This window comes from Hippopotamus amphibius, chromosome X (genome assembly GCF_030028045.1).
Source record: "Hippopotamus amphibius kiboko isolate mHipAmp2 chromosome X, mHipAmp2.hap2, whole genome shotgun sequence".
In the NCBI taxonomy this organism is placed as follows: domain Eukaryota; kingdom Metazoa; phylum Chordata; class Mammalia; order Artiodactyla; family Hippopotamidae; genus Hippopotamus; species Hippopotamus amphibius.
Window position 1 is genome coordinate 122499696 of NC_080203.1, and position 23978 is coordinate 122523673.

General features: G+C 41.5%; 1 protein-coding gene across 3 annotated transcripts in view; it reads right to left on the reverse strand.

Moving 5' to 3' along the window:
• Positions 1-23043, reverse strand: part of REPS2 (RALBP1 associated Eps domain containing 2) — a 202110-nt gene extending 179067 nt beyond the window's left edge. For all 3 annotated transcript variants that reach the window (XM_057719142.1, XM_057719141.1, XM_057719140.1), the window contains exon 1: positions 22699-23043. In XM_057719142.1, coding sequence (XP_057575125.1) covers positions 22699-22932 — 234 coding nt within the window. In that variant the 5' untranslated portion in view covers positions 22933-23043. The remainder of the gene's footprint in view (positions 1-22698) is intronic.
• Between the last annotated feature and the right edge of the window lie 935 nt (positions 23044-23978).

Genomic DNA, 23978 nt, shown 5'->3' on the forward strand with positions numbered 1-23978 from the left:
TGCTAATCTCTCAAGAGCAAGAGACTCCCAAGCTAGCCCTGGAGTCTCCCATCCACCTAGAGCCCACCTGAACAAAGGAATCTGTCAATAGTCACAAGGTCTTGTCAAATTTGCCAAGGAAATGAAACAGGCACCCAACATCATGCAGCAAAGGACTAGGTGGCTTATCTGGGCAATTTTATTATTTGAGTATCTTCAAATCTATAGTTTCTTCAGCTTCAGCAAACCAGGCCATTTGGCTGTGCTACCTATATTCTACAGTGCTATTAAAATGAGTTCTATAAATACTCCTAATACGGTTAGAAGAATGATTAGGTGTGGGTGAGCCCTCAAAGAACACTGACGACTGTTACTAAGAATAAGGAGTCCTTTCTACTCCACAAAGTGTTTTACAGTTTTGTCCCAAAGCACCCTTTGGAGAGAAGTTAATTTTGTTATGTTCACTTTACAGACCAGGGAATAAGGACACACAAAGACCATAGTAGGAAAGTGTCTTTATGAACCTTGTGCCTCTAACACTGCTAGAATTTATTCAAATTTATATGTACCCAAATGTGATATATTCTACAAGACAGGGTCATGAAATGTCATTGCTCAGAATGTCAATGTCACGGAAGACAAAGAAAAGCTTACAGGAACTATTCCAGATCAAAGGAGACTAAAGAGCCGTGACAAATTCAATTTGTGATCCTGGGTTGAATCCTATATTAGGAAAAAACAAGAAGATTCCTACAAATAACATTTTGGGGACAAGTGATGAAACTGGAATATAGGCTTGAGACACAAGTACTGTATCAATATTAAATTTCCTGGGACTTCCCTGGTGGTCCAGTGGTTAAGACTTCGCCTTCCAATGCAGGGGGTGTGGGTTCGATTCCTGCTTGGGGAGCTAAAATCCCACGTGCCTAGCGGCCAAAAAACCAAAACATATAACAGAAGCAATACTGTAACAAATTCAATAAAGACTTTAAAAAAAATGGTCCACATCAAAAAAGATCTTCAAAAAAAATTAAATTTCCTAAATTTGAATAACTATATGTCCTTCCACATAGTTTTCAAATTTAATACTTCAGTGGAAAGCTGTTGAAAACAGTATCTTGACTAGATACTTAGAGTAAAGCTAAAGAAAAAAGAACTGTCCTGCTATAATCTAGTTAGTGAACGTGTTTCTCACAGGAATATAAGGTAGCCATTCTGAAACTACTTTATGTGTATACCAGAACTAAACAAACAGATAAATATATGAGTTCACACTATTAAGGCATAAAAGAGCATGATGTATGCAACCTAATCGCAAATGGTTTAGAACAGACAGATGATAGATAAATGGACGGATGAATGAACAGATAGATATAAAATACATATATGGAGCGAGAGAAAAAATAAGGCAAATGTGGCAAATGTTAAGTAAATCTAGATAAAGAATATATAAGATTTCTAGGTACTATATATTTTTACAACTTTTCTGTCAATTTGAAATTACTTCAAAATAAAAAGTTTAGCCTGGGGTTTGGGGGACGGGGGGCGAAGGGGAAGCTGGGAAGAAGTGAGAGAGTAGCACAGACATATATGCACTACCAACTGTAAAATAGATAGCTAGTGGGAAGTTGCTGTATAACAAAGGGAGCGCAACTCAATGATGGGTGATGCCTTAGAGGGCCAGGACAGGGAGAGCGGGAGGGAGTCGTGGGAAGGAGGGGATATGGGGATATATGTACAAATACAGCTGATTCACTTTGGTGTGCCTCAAAAGCTGGTACAAGAGTGTAAAGCATTAATATTCCAATAAAGAGCTTAAAAAATTTAAAAAATAAAAACAAATTTAAAAAAAGTTTAACCTAGGGTCCTTGTCACTTGGTGGCAGAAAACCACCTCCACAACTAGAAATGCCCACACCAGGAAGGAAAGCTTCTGGTGTGTTAAGCCCCTGAAAGTTGGGGTGCACAGATGCTAGTGTTACACTAACCAAGATGACAGACTTTTATGTAACTGATCCTTGCTTCTTATAGGGCACAGCTCTATTTTCACTTAATCAAATGTTTATCACAAACACTCTAGAAAATGATATGAAATTAATGGCTACAGATCAACCAATGAATGGTAAATATTAATGGGCAAAAGTCTGAGGAGAAATAGGATATGTGCATGGCCTCAAAACAACTCCCCCAAGATGCTTTAACTATAAAGAGGAAGGATACTCTGAAGACACCAATTTAAACAAGGGATCTTGGTAAATGCTACCATGTAATAAGACATATTAACATTAGGAAATCCATGATACAATGCATCATCATGGAAAGGATGAAAAGGATGCATCATCATTTTCCCAGTAATCTTGCCAGAAATGTACAATCTTATTCAAGAAGACTGAGGGACATTCTACAAAATAACTGATCAGAACCCTTCAAAAGGCATGAAAAACAAGATTAAGAAACTGTTACAGGGCTTCCCTGGTGGCACAGTGGTTAAGAATCTACCTGCCAAAGCAGGGGACACGGGTTCAAGCCCTGGTCCGGGAAGATCCCACATGCCGCAGAGCAACTAAGCCAGTGTGCCACAACTGTTGAGCCCACGTGACGCAACTACTGAGGCCCGTGTGCCTAGAGCCCATGCTCTGCAAAAGAAGCCACCACAATGAGAAGCCCGCGCACCACAATGAAGAGTGGCCCCTGCTCTCTGCAACTAGAGAAAGCCCATGTGCAGCAAAAAAGACCCAACTCAGCCAATAAATAAATAAATAAATAAATAAATAAATTTATTAAAAAAAAAAAAAAAAGAAGACGAAGAAACTGTTACAGACTAGATGAGACCAAGGAGAAATAAGTAAATTCAACATGGGATCCTGGATGGAAATAGACCCGCCCCAATGGAAAAACTGATGAAATTTGAATTAAGGTCTATAGTTTGGTTAATAATACTGTAGCACTGTTAATTTCCTACTCTTGATAATTGTACAATGGAATATAAAACGTTAACATTAAAGGAGAAGGGGGAGGAATAGAGGAAATGCTGTACTACTTTTTTGCAACTTTTCTAAAAGTCATTTTCTGTAAGCTCACCCTTTGGGTGACTGAATGAATATTCCTACTGGATTGAACATACATATTAACCTCCACACTCACTCAAAACTCCACTAGAACAATAATACAAGGCTTTTTTTTAAATAAAAAAAAAAGGTTTAAATCTACAAGCCCAAGAGAAAGGGAAAGAAGAATAAAATCATAGTGGCTAGAAAACAGATGGACATATAGTGACTGCAGGAAGTAGAAACCGAAAAGGTCAATTCATAGAACAGACTCTGGGAAAGGACCCAACTCCCTCTGAGGTGGTAAACAGAGCTACAAGCAGGAATATAACAGTATTTCAAACCTAAGACACCAATATTTCAGGTAGCACTAATAAAACGCAGCCAAATAAGATATGATACAATACTTTACCACTAAGCATTTACCTAAGGCTTATTTTTCATTTATCACTCATTTATCCATAAAAAGAAAAATAACCAACATTAATTGTTTAAGGTTTCCCTAAAACTTCCTTACATTCGGAATAGGACTTTTGTCAATCTTTTTGATTGAGTGGTGAATGTCCCTTTTCTTCCACAGTGTTGTCCTCTGTGCCATCAATAGCATTTGGTGATGCAGTATTTCTTAAAAGAATCCACAAAAAGAAACTTTAACCATTAGTACTCATCTTTGAAATTATGTAAAGCTAGACTTTGGGTTTGCTGCTAAATACAGAGAGAGCATCCACTTTACCACCTCTCTCACTATCCCCATCCCTGTCTCCCACCCTTTCAGTTCCTAAGAGTTAACAGTGCTCCACTCTAGACTCTAGTTTCCTTTCCCATGCCACTAACACACAGTGCAAGTTTTTTTTTAAGCTCTTTACTGGAATATATCTGCTTTACACTCTTGTACCAGTTTTTGAGGTACACCAAAGTGAATCAGCTGTATTTATACAAACATCCCCATATCCCCTCCCTTCTACAACTCCCTCCCACCCTCTCTGTCCTGGCCCTCTAAGGCATCACCCATCATCGACTTGATCTCCCTTTGTTATACAGCAACTTCCCACTAGCTATCTATTTTACGTTTGGTAGTGTATCTATGTCTATGCTACTCTCTCACTTCATCCCAGCTTCTCCTTTGCCCCCCACCCCAGCCCCGTCTCTACATCTGCATCTCCACTCTTGCCCTGTCACTGGGTTCATCAGTACCATTTCTTCAGATTCCATATATATGAGTTAGCATATGGTATTTGTTTTTCTCTTTCTGGCTTACTTTACTCTGTATGACAGTCTCTGGGTCTATCCACCTCATTACATATAGTTCAATTTCATTCCTTTTTATGGCTGAGTAATATTCCATTGTATATATGTGCCACATCTTCTTTATCCATTCATCTGCTGATGAGCATTTAGGTTGTCATTCCATGTCCTGGCTATTGTAAATAGTGCTGCAATGAACATCATGGTACATATTTCTTTTTGGATAATGGTTTTCTCTGGATATATGCCCAGTAGTGGGATTACTGGGTCATATGGTAGTTCCATTTTTAGTTTTTTAAGGAACCTGCAAATTGTTTTCCGTAGTGGTTGTACCAGCTTACATTCCCACCAACAGTGCAGGAGAGTTCCCTTTTCTCCACACCCTCTCCAACATTTATTGTTTCTAGACATTTTGATGATGGCCATTCTGACTGGTGTGTCAGTGCAAGTTCTGATGCAATTTAAGATACCACCAACTGTGAAATGTCCTAAGTTTAAGTGGTGGGGGAAAGGGGAATGTGTGCCTCAAAAATAAAACAAATCAGCAAAGTGTGGTAATGGTATAATGATAGAAATACAGGTCAATGGAATAGAATGGACAGTCCAAACATAAACCCTTATATTTATGGTCAATTGATTTTGGACAAGGGTTCCAAAACCATTCCATGGGAAAAGAATGATGCTAGGACAACTTTGCAACAAATGATACTAGAACAACTGGAGAGCCATATACAGAAGAATGGAGTTGAACCCCTACCTTTGTAATATGGTGATATACAAAAATTAGCTCAAAAGGCATCAAAGATCTAACTATAAAACTCTTAGAAGAAAACATAGGGGTAAATCTTTATGATCTTGGATTAGGCAATGGTTTCTTAAATAAGATACCAAAAACAGAAGTAACAAAAGCAAAAAGTAAATAACCTCATCAAAATTTTTGAATTTTATGCTTCAAAGGACACCATCAAGGGCTTCCTAGGTGGCGCAGTGGTTAAGAATCCGCCTGCCAATGCAGGGGACACAGGTTCGATCCCTGCTCCAGGAAGATCCCACATGCCACGGAGCAACTAAGCCCGTGTGCCAAAAAAACAAAACAAAACAAAAAACAAACAAACAAACATAAAGGACACCATCAAGAAAGTAAAAAGATAACCCACAGAATGGGAGAAATGTTTAGCAAGTCACTTTTCTAATAGGAGACTTGTATCTAGAATATATAAAGAACTCTTACGATTCAGTACTTTATAAAGACAAATGACTCAATTTTAAAATGGGCAAAGGATTTTAATAGACAGTTCTCTAAAGATGACATACAAATGGCCAATAAGCACATGATATCATCAACATCATTAGTTGTCAGTAGAATGCAAATTAAAACCACAATGAAATCCCATTTTTCATCCACTAGGATGGCTGTAATCAAAAAGGAAGACAATAACACATGTTGGCAAGGCTGTGGAGAAATTGAAATCCTCATATATTGCTGGTGGGAATGTAAAATGATACAGCACTTTGGGAAAGAGCCTGGAAGTTTCTCAAAAGATTAAACATAGAGTTACTGTGTGACCTAGCGATTCCACTCCTAGGTAATTAACCAAGAAAATTAAAATATACATCCACACAAAAACTTGTACCAAAATGTTCATAGCAGCATTATTCATAATGGCCACACAGTAGAAATAACCCAAATGTCCATCAAGTGATGAATGGATAAATAAAATGTGGTATGTCCATACAACAGAATATTACTGGGCCATTAAAAGTACCGGTACATGCTACAACATGGATGAACATTGAAAACAGTGGTGGCCTAGATATATTGGGATTGGGGGCAACTGCTAGTGGGTTCAGGCTTTCTTTTTGGGGTGGTGAAAATATTCTAGAAACAGAGTGTGGAGAAAAGGGAACCCTCCTACACTGTTGGTGGGAATGTAAATTGGTGTAGCCACTACAGAGAACAGTATGGAGGTTCCTTAAAAAACTAAAAATAGAACTACCATATGACCCAGCAATCCCACTACTGGGCATATACCTGAGAAAACCATAATCCAAAAAGAAACATGTACCACAATATTCATTGCAGCACTATTTACAATAGCCAGGACGTGGAAGCAACCTAAATGCCCATCAGCAGATGAATGGATAAAGAAGATGTGGCACATATATACAATGGAATATTACTCAGCCATAAAAAGGAATGAAATTGAGTTATTTGTAGTGAGGTGGATGGACCTAGAGTCTGTCATACAGAGCAAACTGAGCCAGAAAAAGAAAAACAAATACCATATGCTAACTCATATGTATGGAATCTAAAAAAATGCTACTTAAGAACCCAGTGACAGGGCAAGAATAAAGATGCAGATGTAGAGAATGGACTTGAGGACACGGGGCGGGGGGGGGGGGGAGTGGGGCATGAAGGGGAAGCCAGGATGAAGTGAGAAAATAGCATTGACATATATACACCACCAAATGTAAAATAGATAGCTAGTGGGAAGTTGCTGTATAACACAGGAAGATCAACTCAATGGTGGGTGATGACTTACAGGGCTATGACAGGGAAGGTGGGAAGGAGTTGTGGGAGGGAGAGGATATGGGGATATATGTATAAATACAGCTGATTCACTTTGTTGTACAGCAAAAACTGGCACAATAGTATAAAGCAATTATATTCCAATAAAGAGCTTAAAAAAAAAACTAAAAATATAGTTACCATATGATTCAGCAATTCTACTCCTGGGCATATATCCAGAAAAGATGAAAATTCTAATTCAAAAAGATACACATATCCCAATGTTCACTGCAGCACTATTCACAATAGCCAAAACATGGAAGCAACCTAGATGTCCATCAACAGATGAATAAAGAAGATGTAGTGTATATATACAATGGAATATTACTCAGCCATAAAAAAGAATGAAATAATGCCATTTGCAGCAACATGGATGGACCCATAGATTATCATACTAAGTGAAGTCAAAGACAAATATCACATGATATCACTTATATGTGGAATCTAAAAAATAATACAAATAAACTTACTTGCAAAACAGAAACAGACTCACAAACACAGAAAACAAACTTATGGTTACCAAAGGGGAACGGGTATAGGGAAGGATAAATCAGGAGTTTTATACACACTACTATATATAAAATAGTTAGGGAATTCCCTGGCAGTCCAGTGGTTAGGACTCCACACTCTCACTGCCGAGGGCCTGGGTTTAATTTTTTTTTAAGCTCTTTATTGGAATATAATTGCTTTACACTTTTGTACCAGCTTTTGAGGTACACCAAAGTGCATCAGCTGTATTTATACATATATCCCCATATCCTCTCCCTCCCGTGACTCCCTCCCACCCTCCCTGTCCTGGAGGGCCTGGGTTTAATCTCTGGTCAGGGAACTAAGATCCCACAAGCTATGTAGCATGGCCAAAAAGTAAAATAAAAGATAAAATAAATGATAAAAGATAAAATAATACAGATATGTAACAAGGATTTACTGTATAGCACAGAGAAGTACATTCAGTATTCTGTAATAACCTATAATGGAAAAAAAATTTTTAAGTATATAAATATATATATATAACTGAATCACTTTGCTGTACACCTGAAACACAGCATTGAAAATCAACTATACTTCAACAACAACACAAAAAGGTTCTGGAACTAGATAGTGAATATTCTAAAAACTGAATTGTATACTTTAAATGGGTAAGTTGTATGGTATGTGAATTATATCTCGATAAAGCTGTTATTTAAAAAGTAGGGAAACAAGAGCAAAAGGAGAAAACATAGTTTTAAAATAATTGCACGGATGTTCCAAAGTTGATTATGTTGAGTATATTAAATCCAACAGGATGAATGTAGAAGATGCAATCTTTATCACACAGAGGATTTACTAAATTAAAACAGCACAATCAGCGCAGGTGGTTTAGTTAGGATTATTAAAGTATCCAGTGTTTATATGTTGGCTGAAAGCCCAAAAGTAGAAAGCAATATAGTTAGAAATAAATAGAGCTGGGGGAATTACAATAACTGACCTAGTGAAGGAAACACATAAACTAGTAAAATGATAAAATTCATTATGCTCCCTGATTTGGGAAGGGTTATGAATATCTGTTATGATAAAAACCAATATGGGTATAGAAAGAGAGCTGAAAATCGAGTATATTTGAGATATGCCATAGCACAGGAAACTAAGCTTGTAAAAACAGTAACAAGTGGAAGAGAGGAAAGTATAATACATACCAAAGGAGAACCTGTACCTAAATCCAATCTGCTTTTATTATTCAGTACAGTCTCCCACTCTAGATGTAAAAGAATATACTGTAGGGGTTGGCAAACTTCTTCAGCAAATACTCTAGGTCCTATGGGCTACAGAGTCTCTGTTACAACTACTCAGCCCTCCACTCCAGTGCGTATAAGCCATGGACAATACATAAACATCTGGGTCTGGTTGTGTGCCAAGGAAACTCTGTTTACAGAAACTGAAATTTGAATTTCATACAATTTGCATGTGTCATGAAATATTCTTTTTATTTTTTCTCAACCCTTTAAAAATTTACAAACCCTTCTTAGCTCATAAGCCATACAAAAAAATAGAGGCAACAGGATGGATTTGGCCCACGGACTGTGTTTGGCCATCCCCTGGCAGAAGAATGCTTTCAGTATTAGAAACACTTCAACACACTGGTAAGCAAGAAGAGGAGCAATCAAGTCTTACATGGCACAATGCTTACACATCAGAAACTGAAAGGCATACTAATAAATATGCCACATCTGGAAAATGGTGACAAACACCTTTTCAAACGTTTATGGGAATTAAATGAGTTAATACACAAAAAAAGTCCTAAGAGTAGTACTGGGTACCCAGCAAGCCACTCAACAATTACTTTTCATATTATCAGCAACAAAGATATTCATACTGACTCCAAGAGAAAATACAGAGGTAATGATTCCATTTCTGAAGTAGTACAATGCATATCAGAATTAGAGAGAGAACTTTCAAGGCTAAAACTCCAAACCACAGTATTTCTCAAGAGAGTCTAAAATTCTCAAAACTAGAGTAAACTTTATTTCAGCACTAGGAAGCTGTTATTTACATGTAAGACAAATTTCTAAAAGAAAGGTGAGAGGATGACAAATGTCTGAGAGTTACCGCTCTAAGAAACTGCCCAAAGGATTTTTTAAAGTAAAAATCAAGATTAGCGTCAAGAGTCCATTCTTGGCCACACATGAGACCAATGCTAAAACCAGCAGGGGAAACTGACTTTCATCAAGAATCTGTTCCATTTAAGAACCTGCAAAAGGGACTTCCCTGGTGGCGCAGAGGTTAAGACTGCGCTCCCAATGCAGGGGGCCCGTGTTCGATCCCTGGTCGGGGAACTAGATCCCACATGCATGCTGCAACTAAGAGTTCACATGCCACAACTAAGGAGCCCTGCCTGCTACAACTAAGACCCAGCATAACCAAATATAAATAAATTAATTACTTTAAAAAAAAGAACCTGCAAGAAATGAGTATTTGATCAATAGCTCAGAGCTCATCTAGTCCACCTGACCACTTGTTACTTTTGGGTTACTTTTGGGACAAGGCACTTAGGAAGAACCATCTGTTGAAGAATGAGAGAATTATACTGCTTGTCCCCCATTCAATCTTGTGTTGCACACCCTGTAACACCAACAGAAAGAATAGAGAAGCCATTTCCTTATCACCATGAGAGGTGGCTTCAATCACCGTATTTACCTGACCTGCAAAGGAAGACTTATATAACTCACAATACAGAGCACCACTACTTGCCCTTTACAGATAAAATCGCATTTTGAGAGAGAAAAACAAATCAATACTCATTTCTATTTCACAACCTTAAACAATGGAATGCTGACAAAGCACCCTGCTAAATATTCACCCAACCACCTGTCACCAACATCACCCTCAAACACAGAGGGCTATTTTTATGTAGTGCACTACTGAGATAGATAGTATCCCATTGCCATGGCAACAAATTTTCCAGAAGATATGCTAAACCCATGAAAAATGCAAAAAAGAACAAAGCTATTTCTTTGCATTTGAGTGTACTCTGCAGTATATGAGGAGGATTCTACGTTTTTTAGCAGCCTCAGTTTGCTCAATAGGGCTTTGGTGAGTTTGAGCAATGTACAAAGAAATCATGAGTGTGTGCATGTGCGTGTACGTACACACACACACACACACACACACATACACACACACAGAGCTATTTTGAGATGAGAAAGAATCCCTACAGAAATCCTATCATTCAGGGAAAGAAAAAAGCCAAACTAACACGAGGCCATACCCATAAACGTTATAATACACTTTCTACTCCCCTGAGCTAACTCATCTCCAGTGCTAGGGTGCCCTTTCCCACCATGTGCAGCCAGTCCTCCCAGAGGCTCCCAGAGGGCCTGTCCGTGGCTGTATGTTTCCCGGTGCCCTGAACAAGAACACTGCAACCCGTGGAAACGCCTGTCCCACTCTGATCGAGAAGCACCCACACGCACACACCCCACAGCCTCAAGGCCTACCGGGAGAAGTGGGAAGAAGCCCTGTTGGCCCTCCTGGAGGGCAGAACAGCAGGCCCACCCCATGGAAGCAGACTCCCGCACTCGCTCCCCACACCGGCCGTGTCCCTTTCTCCCAAGGATCCAGGGCTCTGTGTCCCAGCCCAGCTGGCACCCTGAGCTGGCTTTTCGTCTGTCCCCCAGAGGTACCCCCAGCCCCTCGGCCCACATTCTGCCCAGGAGGCCGGCCTCTGTGAGCTTCCACACACAGGCTCCCGCGCCCCCGGCCTCCAGCACAGCAGCTGACAGCGGACACAGCCAGTCACTTGCCCCTCAGCCCCCGATCCCAACCCCCTCCCAGCCACGGTGCTGCCAATGACGGTGCTCTTCCAGACCACTGTTCCTGCAGGCGAAGCACCCTTCGCAGCTTCGACAGCCACATTCCTGCCCCTGGACCCTCAGAACCGGGGAGACCAGAGGCCACCTGCCCCAGCTGCCATTCCTGCCTCAGCGTTCCTTCTCTCACTAAACCCTCTGGTGCGCCATGCCTGAGGGACCTTGAGGACCCCAATTTCTCACGGCTTCCTTGGCCTCAAAGTTGAATCAGCCCTGCCCCTAGACTGTCCCATGTTCTGCCTCACCCTACCACAGAAGCGCCTCAGAAACGTCCAAACCCTACTCAGGCACGCACCCACAGAATCACCACTTCAAGCAAGAACTCCACACTTACGCACGACTGCCATGGAAACAACAGCCCCTCCGCTGAGAGGTCATCAGGAAACCCCCTTTCTTTTTCAGTTTGTCTCTTTAACAAAGACTGAACTCCATAACATGACACTGTAAATCAACTGTATTTCAATAAAATGAATTTTAATTTTTTTAATTTAAAAATAAAAAAGACTGAATTTCAACCCAGATAATTTTTTAAAGGACTACCAGAAGTCACTTATCTGCATGACCGTGGGCAAGTCACTGAACCTCTGCGCCTGTTTTGTTTTCTTCTAACTGGGGATGATAATCTCGTGGTTTGGTTGTGAGAGTTAAATGACATGAGCTAGGACTTCCCTGGTGGCGCAGCAGTTAAGAATCCGCCTGCCAATGCAGGGGCCATGGGTTCAATCCCTGGTCTGGGAAGATCCCACATGCCGTGGAGCAACTAAGCCTGTGCGCTACAACTACTGAAGCCCACGCACCTAGAGCCCGGGCTCTGCAACAAGAGAAGCCACTGCAGTGAGAAGCCCGCTCCACAATGAAGAGTAGCCCGGGCTCACCACAACTAGAGAAAGCCTGTGCATAGCAACAAAGACCCAATGCAAAAAAAAAAAAACAAAAAACCAGGACATGAGCGTTCTACAAGTTATAGGACAAGACCAAGTACATGGTAATCAGTTAATAAATGGTAGCTGCTACCATGACTGTATATAATGTAGACACCATGTATCTACAAACAGAACAGATTTTGCCACAGCAACATCTGGCAATGTCTGGAAACATTTTTAGTTGTAACAACTAGGGAAGGGACAGATACTAGCATCTAGGGGGTAGAGCCCAGGGATGCTGCTAGACATCCCACAATTGCGTGTAGGACAGCGTCACTACAAAGAATGATCTGGCCCAAAGTGTCAAAGTATCAATAGTGCTGAGGTGGAGAAACCATGACCTAGAACAGAGAGTAATTAAAAGAAGCTAAAACATCCACATCCTAAATTTCACCTGCTTCACTTCCATTGCCATCTCTCAGTAATAGGACTATAAAACCACCAGAGTGTATGCAGAGGATAGGAGTTAAAGCATTTTTAAATAATTTTAAAGAGCGGCTAAAGAAAAAACAAGCTCAAAAGGCAAGCACGCCAAACATCTCCAGGGGCAAAAAGCTGTTCATGTATAATCATCTGTTTTTCACAAGGCTGACCCTGAACTAAGGGAGAAACAAAGAGATCATTGTATTAAATATATTCTTTTGAAGGCATAGGGGCAAACATTACACATTTAAGAAAGCCTGTTTTAAGAAAAACAAAAACAATTCTTAATTGCTGGTATTTATGGGATTTACTTCAATTAGTCAGGAAATTAACACAGGTGAAACACTTAATTACCCCAGGAGGCTGAACAAATATATTTTTCTGTAAATCAAGGGCAAAGTGTTACAAATGTATTAAGTCAAAGCAAACATTTACTAATGGCCTAATATTAATAGCTTCTCCTGGTCCTGAATTAACTTCTGCAGAGAGCTGAGTTTCTCCAGTCTGTAAAAATCACTGTTCCTACAAGTCCAGGTTCTAACCCAGCCTCTGAAGTAGAGATAATAGTGGTAAATTAGCTGGCACATGCTCCAGAAGGGGCTCTCTGGAGTGAAGCGAGATTGAGAGGGCCAGATAGGAAGGTCAAGAGCAGAGAGAGTTCAGAGCCGGGACTATAGCAGGGACTTGAGGGTGAGGTCCTGAAGGAAGCAGCTGAGCATCCATTCACTCTGGGCTTCCTTCCCCCTTACAGGACAGTCCGGGGGGAGGGTGACAAGGGACCACAAGAGCCTTATGGAATCTCATTCCTGACCCAGACTTGACAGCAGCACTGCTACCATTCTGACTTTGGAAACAATGAGCTGTGAAGAACTGGAATTTCTACACACCTCACAACTCTTCCGAGCAGGGCTTCTTAACTACTTTGGCCCCACCTTGGGCAGCCTGCATGGACCTCTTCTCAGAATAAATTCAAATGCATAAAAGTAAACACTTAAAATACAGGATTATTGGGAACACCCTGACAGTCCAGTGGTTAGGACTTGGTGCTCTCACTGACAGAGCCCGGGTTCGATCCCTGGTTCCGGAACTAAGATGCTGCAAGCTGCACCGCAAGGTCAAAAATAAAACAAAATAAAATACACAAGATTATAAACAAAATATACTGAATTACAGCTATCAAAATATTAAAAAAACAAGTTTTGGTGGAAATACATGTGTGTATTAACACAGTGATAAGATCAGCCAGTGTGTCTAAACCATTATAAATTATCACTGAAATAGCTGCAACAATTAATATGATTTTAAAAATTCTATTTCTATAAGTGATCAAGTCACAGGAACTGCTAATACTACTGTAGTTTGTTGCCTACAATGTAGAAGGAAATGTTCAATTTCAGTTAGGGGTTAGTAAAAAGAACGCTGTATTCTTTCCCTGCATCTAAATTCAAAGACTCCTGAGCGGGACGCAGGTTAAAAAGGCCTGCTTTAAGGGTGTTCTGTGCAGGAGTGAGCATGCGCGGCATTCACAGCTGCTTTTCCACTTTTTTTCCTGCCTGCTACTAGTTAAGAGGAAAAACAAATTGCCTAAAGACTAAAATTGAAAATAATGCCTAAGAAGACATTTGCCAGTCCTACTTGACATAAGAAAATGAATTATGCATGAAAATGTTTTTTTAAAAGATAAAGAAATTTGAAATGAGTGGCTGAGCAACAACATATCTATTCTGACCCCCCCCAAAGCTAACCAGAATAATTTCTGCTTCAGAAAGGTCTGGAAGGCAAGTTGATGGAAAGATCCTAGATGAACCCCCCCACAATAATTCTCACTTCCTGGTGTCTGTGCTTTTTTATAATCCTCCCCCCTTGAGTGCAGGCAGAACCTGTGACTTGCTTCGAATCAACAGAACACGGCAAAGGTGATGGGATATTGCTCATCTAAGCTGACTGGAGAAAGAGAATCTCCTGCTGGCCTTAAAGAAGCAAATGGCCATGTTATGAACTGCCTATGGAGAGGGCCATGTGGCAGGGAACTGGGGGTGGCCTCTAGGAGCTGAGGGCTCCAGTCCTAAAATCACAAGGGACTGAATTCTACCAACAACCATGTGAGCTTAGATGAGGTCCCCAGATGCAAAAAGGAATGCCACCTAGCCAATGCCTTGATTTCAGCCTTGTGAAACCCTGAGCTGAAGACCCAAATAAGCCACAGAAACAATGAGTAACAAGTATGTATTGTATTAAGCTGCAATTTACATTTCTGGAAATTCATTCTAGAGCAACAGATAACTAATGCAGTAATTAATAGATGGGGTGATCTACCATCCCAGTTTGCCTGGGACTGTCTTGGTTTGAAAACTGAAAGTCCCATGCCCTAGGAAACAGCTCAGTTCTGAGCAACTCAGGTTGGTTGGTTGCCTCTACGGTCTGAATATGTGTGTCCCCCCCAAAATTGCTATGTTCAAATCCTAATGCTCAATGTGATAGTATTACAAAGTGGGGCCTTGGGACTTCCCTGGTGGTGCTAGTGGTAAAGAATCCGCCTGGCAATGCAGGGGACATGGGTTCGATCCCTGGTCTGGGAAGATCCCACATGCCACAGAGCAACTAAGCCCGTGGGCCACAACTACTGAGCCTGCACTCTAGAGCCCGCGAATCACAACTACTGAGCCTGCATGCTGCAACTCCTGAAGCCCATGGGCCTAGAGCCCATGCTCCACAAAAAGAGAAGCCACCTCACTGAGAAGCCCGCATAGTGCAACAAAGAGTAGCCCCTACTTGCCACAACTAGAGAAAGGCTGCATGCAGCAACGAAGACCCAACATAGCCAAAAATAAATAAATAGATAACAAATCTTTAAAAAAAAAAGTGGGGCCTTTGGGAAATGCTTAGGCCATGAGGGTGGAGCCCTCGTGAATGGGATTAGTGCCTTATAAAAAAAGCTCCAAAGTGATCTCTAGCCTTTCCCATCATATGAGGACTCAGTGAGAAGTCACAGGCGATGAACCAAGAAGGGGACCCTTACCAGAAGGCAACCACGCTGGCACTTTAATCTTGGACTTCCAGTCTCCAAAACTGTCAGCAATAAATGTCTGTTGTCTATAAGCCACCCAGTCTGTGGCATTTTGTTACAGCAGCTGGAACGGATTAAGACAGTTGCCCACTAACAGACGTGTACAAAGAAAAGAATGATATAAATACAAAATACTAGATATTTTGCCTTTAGGAAACAAACAGAAGGTTTGAAAAAACTTGGAAAGGAACCAAACCCTTTGTAAAAAGTTACCGATAATTAGTAAAACAACTCAAGGGAACTCCCTGGCAGTCCAGTAGTTAGGACTCCATGCTTCCACAGGGGGCCCAGGTTCGATCCCCAGTTAGGGAACCTTACCAAACACACACACACACACACACACACACACACACACACAACTGAAGATTTCCTCAAAACCAATTTTCTATACCCCTAAAGTAGGGCACTCCCCAGTTATGAGTGTGAAACTAGGACAATGTTCAAATCCATCCTGTATTTCTACTCTTCACTTTGTTACTTTTTCAATCTCCCTATTGGTTTCCCCTACTGATTTATTTTAAATCGGCACTCAAACATCGTTACCTTAAAGACTGGCAATGACTCAATGAATCGTTACCTTAAAGACTGGCAATGACTCAATGATATGAAATCATCATTCGCTCTTGCCATTTAACCATAGGCCACCAGTATTAAATCCATGCGTGATCCCATCTCCTCTGATCCCCCCTAGGTTCTCTCCTTAAAGATAAACCCTATGAATCATATGATGTCTAAGACTTACTTCAGAATAAAAGAGGGGCAAGGAACAAAGGTAGGAATGCAGATGGAACGGAACTGACCAGGTATTGATGGTTGTTGAGCAGGGGTGACAAGTGCAGAGAAGTTTAATGTATTAGTCTATCTGTTTGCTTGAGTTTCCATTTTTTAAAAAATAAGAAAAAAAAACAAGCCTATGAAAGCCTAATCAATTAACTTAAAGGTCCTCTAACACTCCCAAGAATATCAGTGTGTTTTTTGCTACCTATGAAGGCATTTTTAATGTTTGTACATGTTTAGAACAGTCCCCTAGTCATGTGACATTCTATATAAAGAAAGAAAAATGCTACCTACTTTCCAAAAGCATAAAGGCCTCTACAGCATCATAAAATAATGAGTCATTGTAAGAGTAGGTAATGAAGATTTTTTTAAAAGGAAACATAAATGAACTAGAGCTACGTGTGTCAACAAGGACGAACCTCAAAAACATAACAATGAGAGGAAAAGCAAGTTGCAGAAGGTTACACAGAGTACTATACTCCTTTTAAGTTGAAAAGCCATACAAAACGATTTATCACTTTAGTGACGTGTGTGTATGTGTGTGTATATATATATATGTACACACAATATAAATACACACATATACATATAAATAAAAGTACAAAAAACTTTCAAATCATGCACACCAAATTCAGGACAGTAGTAACCTCTAGGGTGAAGAGGGAGGGGAATGGGACCAGAGAAGGAGACACAGGAAACTTTCATACTAACTGGGCTGTTTTACTTCTTATGCTGAGTAGTGGGTACACAGTTATTATTGGGTAAGCCTCTAGTTATACACACCTGAAATTTTTTTATAAGAGTTAACAAGTTACTATTATGCAAATGTCCTCCTTTTAACCAGACAATCGTTTAGCTCTGGAACTTCCTTTATCTGCTGGCATTCATTCTCTTTTAAAAAAAAAGAGCACTCTTTATCTCAAACAGCACATATTCCAGGTTACTATTTTAGCATGCTGGACTCTATCTCCCTAAAGCTTATGTTACAAAGGGATGGGATATAAAGATGTAAAAATAGAAAACTGTTTCATTTGCATTAAAAAAATAGTTCTGACTAATAATCCAGCAACTGGAAAAAGTTCACAAAAACTTTGTCTTTTGCCTATAGTTTTTTAAAATGATTAACCAACAGTTGCTTCAAAGAATTACAAGAAAACCTTTAAATATGACTTCTTCCCAAAGGTAAGTCCGTGAGCAGGAATTTTTAAAATATCCTCTACTTCTTATAGTTTTGTTTTACTTCTTTACCTTAATCAAAGCCACTCAAACGATCACACATTATTTACTGGCCTTTTTCCCATTCAATGATTTCCCCCTGATGCTACAAAATCAACAGCATTTTATAACTATTTCCCTTAAAGTCTAAGGGTTAACTGTCAAGTCAGCGAAAGACAAATACCATCTGTATGATCTCATTTTTATGTGAAATCTAAAAACAAGCAAACTAATAAAAAACTGGAACTCATAGATACAGAGACCAGATCGGTGGTTGCCAGAGATGGAGGTGGGTGAAATGGGTGAAGGTGGTCAAAAGCTACAAACTTCCAGTTATAAAATAAGTCCTGGGGATGTCATCTACAGCATGGTGACTATAATTGATAATACTGTATTGTGTATTTGAAAGATGTTGAGAGTAAATCATAAAAGTTTTCATCACAAGGAAAAATTTTTGTAACTGTGAGATGATGGATATCAGCTAGGCTTATTGTGATGATCATTTCACAACACATACAAATTTTGAATCATCATGGTATACACCTGAAAGTAATATATCATGTCAATTATATCTCAATAAAAAATATTATCTCAAAACAAAGAGTTAACTATCATAAAAATGAAAACTAATTATAATGACTACTTGAAATATGCACAGCATTCCCAAAGACCAAGACAGATATTATAAAGGAGCCTATACAGTTTCTTAATTCATTACATCAAACAGAAAACTTGCCAGTTTAAGGTAGATACTTTTGTCCTAGCTGTTATATTTTCTTACTCAAACCCTGAAAAATAAAGAACATTTGCAAAAGTTGTGGGAATTCCCTGGCGATCCAGTGGTTAGGACTTGGCGCTTTCACTGTGAGGGCCCAGGTTCAATCCCTGGTCAGGGAACTAAGATCCCAAAAGCCCCATGGCAATGAATGAACGAATGAATGAATGAATAAAACATCTGCACTGGAATGTAAGCTCCCTGAGGACAGGGATTCGTGTTTGATTCACAGGTATATCCACAGCTATATCCTCAGCACCTAAAACAGTGCCTGATGCCCAAAAGAAACTCAAATACCTCAAATACACATCCAACCCAAGTCTATGCATTCTAGTAAAATGCTGGCCTTTCAATACCAATGAAATACTTCACAACCTGGGAAACCATTCACTCTAACATTTGTAGCTCTCTGTCTTGAAATATTAAACAAAAACTATTTACCTGTTTCTCAGACATTCATATTAACTTTTTCTAATTTAGAAGTGCTTTACTCTAACATTTTTCTACCTAATACTAAAATCGTGTTTTAAAGTAAATCAGCACCTCTCTATAAAGAGATGAAAAGGCCTTTTAAAACAGACTTTTATGGGACTTCCCTGGTGGTGCAGTGGATGAGAATCCACCTGCCAATGCAGGGGACATGGGTTTGATCCCTGGTCCGGGAAGATCCCACATGCCATGGTGCAACTAAGCCTGTGAGCCACAACTACTGAGCCCATGTGTGCTGCAACTACTAAAGCCCACGCTCTGCAACAAAAGAAGCCACCGCAATAAGAAGCCCACACACTGCAACAAAGAAGAGCCCCTGCTCATCATAACGAGAGAAAGCCTGTGCACAGCAATGAAGACCCAACACAGCCAAAAAAATTTTTTTTAATTAAATTAAATTAAAAAATAAGAAAATAAAATAGGCTGCTATGACGTATTAAAATATGATTCAAGACAAAATAAGCATATGGAAAGATCCTAAACATCATATGTCATTAGGGAATTGCAAATTACATCAACGAGATACCACCACATACCTATGAGAATGGTGAAAATCTAAAACACTGACAACACCACATGCTGATGAGGATGTAGAGAAAGGGGACCTCTCATTCATTCCTGGGGGGACTGAAAATGCTACAGCCACTTTGGAAGACAGTTTGTAGGTTCTTACCAAACTAAACACACTCCTACCATATGATCCAACAATCCCAGTCAACGGTATTTACCCAAAGGGGTTGAAAACTTAAGTGCACACGGACGCTTATAGCAACTTTATCTATAACTGCCAAAACTTGAAAGCAACCAAAATGCCCTCCAGTATGCGAATGGATAAATAAACTGCGGTACATCCAGACAATGGAATATTATTCAGCACTAACAAGAAATGAGCCATCAAGCTATGAAAAGACATGAAGGAATCTTAAGTGCATATTACTAAATGAAAGAAGCCAATCTGAAAAGATTACGTACTGTGTGATTCCAACTATACGACATTCTGGGAAAAGGCAAAACTCTGAAAACAGTAAAAAAGATCAGTGGTTGTCAGGGGTTGGGTGTTAAGAACAAGGGATGAATAAGTAGGGCACAGAGGATTTTTCAGGCAGTGAAACTACTCTGTACGATACTACAACGGTAGATACAGGACATTATACATTTGTCCAAAACCAAAGAATGTACATCACCAAGAATGAACCATAATGTAAACTATGGACTCCGGGTGATTATGATATACCAATGTAGGTTCATCAACTGTAAAAAATGTACCACTCTGGTGGGGGTGTTGATAATGGGGGACGCTGGGTATGTGTGGGGCCAGGGTGTATACTTGAACTCTGTGTACCTTCCCCTCAATTTTGTTGTGAACCTAAAACTGCTCTGAAAAGATAAAGTCTATTAAAATATATATATGTATTTCAAATGAAAAAAAAAATCCCTAAGATAACTCACTTCCATAACAAAGTAACAGGCGTAGTAGTTTATTTTTATTCCAAGGAGGAGATGAAATAAAGTATTTTTATAGAATATCTACTTCAAGTAAGATTTTCAACCTTCCTGGAACATCATGGTAATCTTAATTGTATGCCTATTAAAAAGAAAAAAAATCTGTTACCATAGAAACTACCAGGGCTAGTTAGTGCCTCCATGATTTGGGCAGTTATACCTGTTGGACCACTTAATTAAACTCACAGGTTCCTGTTTAACAGGGAAAGGCTAAAAACATCTACATCTGTTTAAAGAAAAGCTAATGCACTCATGGGGTAGTGCAAATCAAGATAAATGGAGTGCACATGCATGTACACACAACCAGACACACCACACCACACACCACCAAGGTGGTTGGTAAAAATTAGCTGGCTGCTGGCTGCTGGCTTTGTTTGAATCTCTTCTGATTACACTTCTCTGTCCAGGATGCCTTTGACGTTCATGTTCACCTGTACGAAGAATATTGGGTTACTGCATTGTGTTAGGTTAATGGGGAAGGATGTATTTTGTTTGCTGGGCTGAATAAGGGAGCTTTAAAGCTCTGAGAGATTTACTACAAGCAATATGCTAGGCATGTCCCCTTTTGCCAGCATCTTTTACAAGCAAGTTTCGACTAGACGTCAAGAATAAAATCTCATCCATACAAAGGCACTGTGCCTGGAGTTCTTTTTAAATCAAGGGAGCATAGGTTCTAAAACCAGGAAAGCCCCTTCCCCAACTCCTTAGGAGAAGTCAACCAACATAATTCAGATTTAACATGCCCACCATCTCTCATCACACTCCATGTATTATCACTGACAACAAAATAAGTCTTAACAGGTGCCCAGCTGTCACTTACTTGCTGTGTGGCCTCAGTCACTTATTCCTCTTTCAGTTGAACAGCAGCAACAGCATTTAATAAATTTATTATGCTTGGGAGTATTCTGAGGGCCTCATGTAATAGCCATGGTTTGTGCTTTAAAATATTGACTTTTCCTCTACCTGGTCGAGCTTAACTGCTCAACAACAGAGGTTGAACTGTCTCCAGAGCAAGCACGTCTTAAGGGACAAACAGCCATGTTAAGGTCTGTGAATACTAATTATATTTTCAGAAACCTTGAATTCTGAAAGGTGAGAGATTACAGTGGCTGAAGTTATGCTCACAGACAGGTGTACGCATGCTCTAGAAGTACAAAATGCAGTCTTATGTGATTTTTTTTTAGAACTTTTATTGAGATACAGTTAACATACAATAAACTGCATATATTTAGAGTGTACAATTTGATATCCCAATCTCCCAATTCAGTCTTATGTGATTTAAAAAAAAATCTACAAACAATGACATTGAAAGTGAACCATAAAACCCTCAATACTCCTTTGGAACTGGATTCTAAAACACCACTCCCCACTCAAAATATACAATTGACGTTAACTTTCATACTGACTCCAGCTTTTAAGAAAAGGTTCATTTCACATTTGGGGCCTGATATTAAGAATCTTATCACCATGAAGCACTAGTAACAGCAAAAGGCGGATTAAGTGCTTATCAAGTAGTCTTTCTCCAAGCTCCAAGGAAAGCACAAAACAAAAACAGCATCTACTGTGCATCACCCGCCGCCTCCTTCTCAGGTATGGGGCCAACGAAAGGAGGTAGCTATGACACAATTACTTTGCAATTCTATTTCAAGTCCAAGGTAAGATGGGAAACTACAACTGTCCCCCACGGTGAACGTCTGGGGTCCACTTCTAGCCCTAAATAGGAAGCTTGGCTCTGCCTTCAAAGACGTCCTCTTGCAGCCCTGTGTCCCAGTCCTGCAATTTGCCATTAGGTTTTCCAGTTTAATGCTAATATGCAGAAATATGTTAGCGAACAAGTATATATAGTAGGTACTACAAGTAGTATATAAAGTGGACAACATTCAGTCGTGGCCTCCGGCCCTACAGACACACACATGCACACACCCTTCAAGTTCAAATCCTGCAAGGCACCCAGGCGCCCACCCACCCAGGAGAGGGAAGGGCAGGAGCAGCGAGCAGAGGTTAAAGCAGACACCAGCCAAAACAAACACCACTTCCAGAACAAGGCAAACTTTGGGTCTGGGCAGCTGCAGAGCCCCAGAAACGGCCGGGGAGGAGAGGGAGTGTCCGTTCGTCTCAGGGGAGGAAGATGAGGAGCGCACCCAGCACCGCTGAGCTGCGGAGGAGGCTGGTGTCCCCCGAGCGACAAGGGCGTCGCCGCCATTCCCGGCTGCGAAGCCCCTCTCCGAGACCTGGCCAAGGCCTCGGGTGCCTGCCGGCAGCCCTGTCGCCCCACCCCGCCCCCTTGTCCCCGTAGAAATGGTCCCCACAGACCCACAGAGGCAGGGGCGCGGGGACCTACCTGGTGCAGCGTCTCGCCGGGCAGCTGCGACGCCCGGAACAGGTCGGCCACGGGGCCCGAGGCTGCGGTGGCCGCGCCGGGGGCGGCCCTGGCGGCCTCAGGGGGCCCGGGCCCGGGGCCCCCGCCTGCGGCGCCGGCGCAGCGCGCGAAGAGCTCAGAGTAGCACTGCTGCTCGCCCTCGCTCAGCAGCAGCGGCGGTCCAGAGCCGCAGCCCCCGCCCGCCGCCGCCTCCATGGAGCCTGAAAACGGGCCCAGCTGAGCACCGTCCCCGGTTGAGGCGCCGCCGCCTTCACCCACAGCCTCCGCCGCTTCGGCCTCGGCCTTGGCCGCCGCCGCCACCGCCCCCACGCCCCGCAGCTGCCGCGCGGCCGCTTCCTCCCGGCGCGCGCCGGCCCCGCCCCCGGACTTGAATGTTGTGCCTCCGCCGCGCGGCACATGGAGACAGGCGCGGCACGGCCCAATCGCGGCCTGAGATCGCATCCCGGCCCCGCCCCCGTCTCTCCCCGCCCCGCCTCGCCCCGCCCGCGCGGGGCCAGGTAACTAACTAGGCGCGCCGCCAGCCCCACGGACGGTCACCTGCTCGGCCCGCGCTGCAGGGTCCAGAGGGCAGGAGCCAGTGCCGTTCCGCGTCCACCCTGCGCGAGAGGGGCATCTTTGGCCCTTCTCCCTGGCCGAGAAGAGGAACATCTAGACCCATCTGGAGAATGGCGCTTTTCAGGGGGCGGGAAAGGCTGTGGTGTTTTCTCCTTAGGACACTGGAGCAAGTGTAGTGCCCACGACACGCCGTGCCCTTCCCAGAAAGGGAGGAGGCATGGGAAATTAGGCTTCGCTTTTTCCATGACAGTACCCCTTATGTCCTGAAAAGCTGGAGGACAGAGATCTCCATACGAACAGGGTCCCAGCGACTCCCCATAGTGTTCTAGGTGGCGACGGGGTTAGGTCACTTTCTCAGGCAAGGCTCAAACTTGGAGCTAAACCTTAAAAAGGAGTAACATCGGTTAGTGTTAAATGCTAGAGTAATAGGACTGGAAAAGGCCCCGGGAAGAATTGCACGTGGTATATGCATTAAGCCTGGCTGGGAATCACTAACCCAAGGGAAAAAAATCAGTCCAGGGTTAAACACTAAACACTAAGATAGATAGATAGATAGATAGATAGATAGATAGATAGATAGGTCGATCTTTCACCCCAAATAGTGTTATTTTAATTAAAACCAAAACAAAAACCATCTCAGGAAATAGCACTGATAAATATACGTTGGTATTTTGATCAACTAAAAT